The sequence below is a fragment of the Cariama cristata genome, unplaced genomic scaffold (assembly GCF_000690535.1).
Source record: "Cariama cristata isolate BGI_N322 unplaced genomic scaffold, ASM69053v1 scaffold8198, whole genome shotgun sequence".
In the NCBI taxonomy this organism is placed as follows: Eukaryota; Metazoa; Chordata; class Aves; order Cariamiformes; family Cariamidae; genus Cariama; species Cariama cristata.
In genome coordinates this window covers 16,646-21,628 of record NW_009630671.1, presented here as the reverse complement: position 1 = coordinate 21,628, position 4,983 = coordinate 16,646, and the positions used below count along the sequence as shown (strand labels likewise).

The following is a 4,983-nucleotide window of genomic DNA, read 5'->3' as shown; positions in this document are numbered from 1 at the left end:
CCGCTCTTCAGTAGAACTCAGTGGGAGCTGATGATACGCAATGTGTTGCAGGATTAGGTTTCTAAATTACACAAGGGTGGGACTGAGGTCACAGATTAAGACACATAAACTCATGTGTCTTAATGTAGGTTCTACATATGAGCTAAGTGTCTTGTTACCCATGATATTCACTGGAGATGTAGTTAATACAGCTCTCCATAGAGGGCTGTTCAAATCATCCTAGAGTAGATGGTTACATTCAGTCAGTCAAATACCTCATTAGAGATATTTGAACTTCTCATATCAATAAGAGTTCACTTCAGTTGCCTAAACGTCAGGATTTTGTTAAGTGCTATGGGATACCCAATCTGGCCTCCAGATACCCCTCCAGAAGGGCATGAGTCTTTTACCGATCTGCCTCATATATGCCCCAGATTCTGTTAATCCACAATACAATGCCATACTGACCTTGACAAATGCAAAATTTTGGGATGAATAACCCAAACCAACCAAAATATATAGGGAAAAACCAGGAAAGTGTAATCTATTCGCAAAGAATAATTGGGTTAAACACTTCAAAAATCTTCTCTCACTTTAAGAAGGCAGCAAAGGGGCATATTGTGGACAGGGGCTTTTAGCATATTTTAGCCAAAGACAAGAAACCTTCTTGGTGGGTTAGTAACACTGATTGTGAACTGTGCAGATTTCACTGTTGCTGCTCTGAGTCCGCAGGACACGCTGTGGCCGTACACCACCATAATCAGCATCGTAATCTGCCACAAAGGATTGCCATTGTACGTGCCACTTCCTATTTCCCTTGCTTTAACAGCCACAGGGCACAGTGCTCCTTGTTCCACATTGCAGGTCCCCTCAACCCCCAGTAACAATGCTGCTTCTTACAGCGATTATATGGATTTTCAAGGCATGAAATTGCCAAAATACCGATCCATTTCCTTTCACTTTCTCCCAGGTGACATCAAGCACAGGTCTAGACTAGCTTACTTTCTGAACAGTGTTGCATGGCATAGGAAAGCAATTTAAGTATTAAGAACAGGATTTTCCAAATGGCCTAAGGCGGTGGGTTTCCAGGTGACACTGATCTTAACTGGAAGTGGGAGCCCACCTCCCTTGAATTTCTTCGTAAACCCCGGCCTTCACAATTTTGTCAAGCGTCCGTTTGGTAGACTTCATTACTGTAGAAGACACTAACGTGGTCTGGATTGGGATATTTTTTTAACGTTTGAATATGGAATTCCTACACACCATTATTTCTGTGCTTTAACATGTTTTGTGTGTTTATAAATTGGTGGAATTACTCTCTCATTAAAAGGAAATTGACAGCAACCATTTATTTTCATAGGACTATATATTACATTTGGAAGGCAAGTGTTTATGTTAGAACATATGTTGGATTGCTTATTCAAAAATTTGTGTTTTGTCCAGTGCTGAACTGTTTATTGATTTTCAAAGGCTAATCCTCTTGTTATGTTTCGTGTATTAAAACTTGCATGCCTTGCTCATACCATGGATTCTTTTGTTTGTTTGTTTACTTAATGCATGTTAATGGAACAGAAGAAATTCATTAAGGACAGTTTGGATAAATATCATTTAAACAAATATGGGTTTCAGTTGCACTGAAGTATAAACTGCTAATGGATTTCAGATGCTACTCTAGCTTGATATTGTAATTTGCTACTATAAGCTTTCTAAAGAAAAGCTTGTTTATTATACCCACATATCTAGTTTGGAAAAAAAAAAAAAAGCAGCCCAACCGATTCCTGGTCAGAGATGTACTTAGAAGTTAGGACATACAAGCTGGTTGGCAAATTCTGCTGACATCGTGCTTGTGAAACAGATTGCCTTGCAAGCTGCTTCAGCTGTATTTTGCATCGTTTCAGTGCTGCTTTATTAAGAAATGCTAAGCTTTTAACATGAATGTCAGTGGCAAGGCCCTTTGAAATCTACTTTCAATTGCCTAAAATGGTCAAATTTTGTTCCTATAACTCTGGGCAACACACTTCTGCAAAGTTGACAGCAGACTAATTATTTTCTTCTGAAGATGAAATTGGCAGAGGGGTGCGAAAAAAACAACAACAACATTTTAAGTCTTAACTTCAATAATCATTTCAACTCGTTTGACACAGAACAATGACAAGAATGTATTTTATGGACCTTTTCACTGTTCTTGCAAATGTTTTGCCCTATGGTTGTATGCAGTGTAACAGCAAGCTAATAAGTTTCCGTTCTGCATTTCCCCAAATGCTGCAAATGGATGATATGGTTTGGCATGAGCCCAGCTTTCTCTAAACTTCTCCATTTTGTGTAGGCTTATTCCATAGCAGAGAACATTTAGTTGCAACATAATGCTGTGAGAACAAGCAAAATGTTACGCAAGTGAAAGCTGTTTGTCCTGAACTTTAGAGATTAGTTTCCTAAATGAGCGCTGTATTATTTCCCCATCAATTGTCTACACTGAATGACATTAGGTAACTATTAAATCTCCATGTAATGGCATTCTGCCACTCAGATGAGGGAAAACATGACACATTACCATTATCTCTGCTCTTTAGGATTTCGTGAGACAGGGCTGGGAGAAAGGGGACTAGTTGAGAGTAAGAAGTAGGAACCAACATTGCAACATTTCCTAATAGGGTCCTATGTGAGAGCCTGGAAGAATTGATGTCTTAACATTATTAGTCACTAGTCTTGACATTTCTATTTCGTTTCCCCCGGCAGGGAGTGGGCAGATACAGCTATGGCAGTTCCTGCTGGAGCTCCTCTCGGACAGCTCCAACTCCAACTGCATCACCTGGGAGGGCACCAACGGGGAGTTCAAGATGACCGACCCCGACGAAGTCGCTCGGCGCTGGGGCGAGCGGAAAAGCAAGCCTAACATGAACTATGACAAACTCAGCCGTGCACTTCGCTACTACTATGATAAAAATATTATGACTAAGGTTCATGGTAAGCGCTACGCCTACAAATTTGATTTCCATGGAATCGCTCAGGCTCTCCAGCCTCACCCCCCAGAGTCATCCATGTACAAATACCCATCAGACCTCCCCTACATGAGCTCCTATCATGCACATCCTCAGAAGATGAACTTTGTAGCTCCTCACCCCCCTGCTTTGCCCGTAACATCGTCCAGTTTTTTTGCTGCCCCTAATCCATACTGGAATTCACCAACTGGAGGTATCTACCCCAATACCAGGCTGCCAGCTGCTCATATGCCTTCTCATCTTGGCACCTACTACTAAGCAGGGGAAAAATAACACCAGAAAAAGCAAACAAAGACACTTCTCGCTGGGATACAGTCCCTGATGAATTGCAATGAACTCTATTGGAGTACACGAATTAAAAGTGCCTAAAGAGACAAGTGAAGGTTTGGCTGGGAAAAAAACACATTAAAAAATAGATGTCAAAAGGACTCTTTGTAGTAGGGATTTAAAGGAGATATTCAAGAGATATTAAGATACTAAAATGTAATGTATATGGGCACCGACTCTGTGGACCAAACAACAATAGACTATTGTAGGTAAAAGCATGAAATGATAAAGAAAACCTACGAAAGCTGGTGGTCTTAAAAAGTTGATAAGCTTATGTGTAAAGTTTGATATCTTGCTAGTGCAAAACTGGGACTATACTACAGCAATATAAGGATAAGTCTATAGTGACCTAACATACAATATACGAATCATTACAAAAGAGGGGGGGAAAGGGAAAAAAAGAAGGAAAAAAACCCTACCTGTATTTAAAAAATAGAAACATATCAACAAAAGAGACTGGTTTAGTGTGGAAGCTGATTTGGAATACAGCAGCTTTGTTTTGGTTAAAATCAAATGCATTCCATTCATCAGAGTGTTATCAGCTACTCAAACTGTGAAGACAACCCAAACTTTAAGATTCCTTGACAGTGTTACAGGAACCCTGAGCCAAACATTGGAAATGAGAATGTGCTGAAGGGCAAGTGTATGATTGTAGATCAGAGGCCTGCACCCGACAGAGGCAGCAGAAAGCAGAAAGAGGAGGACGAAAGCGGTGAGAATGGGAGAAAAGAAATTTCTTTACCAGTAGAGACTGAAAAGACTGAAAACTTAGTAGCGTTGGGACTATGAAGAAACACTTGTTTGGACTTGTGAAACATATTGCTCAGTATTGTACCATTCCCAGTATTACAGGAGGAACAGACTTGATTTTATAGTGGGAAAAGGGAAAAGCGGAAGAATTCAGAAATCAGAATATGCATCTCTTTTAAAAAAAAGTGAAACTGGAATTGTGTTTGATATTTAAAAGTTACCAGTTAGAACCTCATCATTATTAAGGGAGTTTGTTTTCTATTGGTTAAAGCAAGAGACAACCCCTGACTGCCAAAATCAGAAATCATCTAAGTATTTTTGTTAGGCGGGCGCCAGTTTTTCTTTATCGAGTCGCGAACGCTGTGCGTTTGTCAGAATGAAGTATACAAGTCAATGTTATTTTTTCCTTTTTATATAATTATTATATAACTTATGCATTTATACACTACGAGTTGATCTCGGCCAACCAAAGACACAAAAAAGGGACAATCAAAAATATTGTGGCCTTGAATTTTAACTCTGTATGCTTAATGTTTACATTATGAACATATTAGTACTTAGAATGCAGAATGTATGTAATAAAATAAGCTTGGCCTAGCATGGCAATTCAGATTGACACTGTAGTTTGCATTTGCATTTGCATTTTTAGTGCCTGACACACCTATCCGATCTCCTACTCACCGTGTTAAAATATGCTAGGCATTTTGTTTTAAAACTTTGGTTTGTGAAATCTGGTAATCATGAAAAAGTAGGACCAAATATCAATGCTTAGCCTAAGTTCAAAGTGGACAGGTGTTGTGTATCTTCTTTTCTAGACAGTTCTGCTAAAATACTTGCAGCCCTTCTTTAACAGTGCCTTGCCATTCCTGTCTTGAGCTTCTTTTGCCCAGAGATTGCAACCATGCCCAATTCTTTGACAACTTCATGG

At 39.5% G+C, this 4,983-nt stretch overlaps 1 protein-coding gene across 3 annotated transcripts in view; it reads left to right on the top strand.

The window, feature by feature from the left end:
• Nucleotides 1-4,181, top strand: part of ERG (v-ets avian erythroblastosis virus E26 oncogene homolog) — a 63,921-nt gene extending 59,740 nt beyond the window's left edge. For all 3 annotated transcript variants that reach the window (XM_009705644.1, XM_009705645.1, XM_009705646.1), the window contains one exon: nt 2,716-4,181. In XM_009705644.1, the coding sequence (XP_009703946.1) occupies nt 2,716-3,236 (521 nt within the window). In that variant the 3' untranslated portion in view covers nt 3,237-4,181. The remainder of the gene's footprint in view (nt 1-2,715) is intronic.
• The last annotated feature ends 802 nt before the right edge of the window (nt 4,182-4,983 follow it).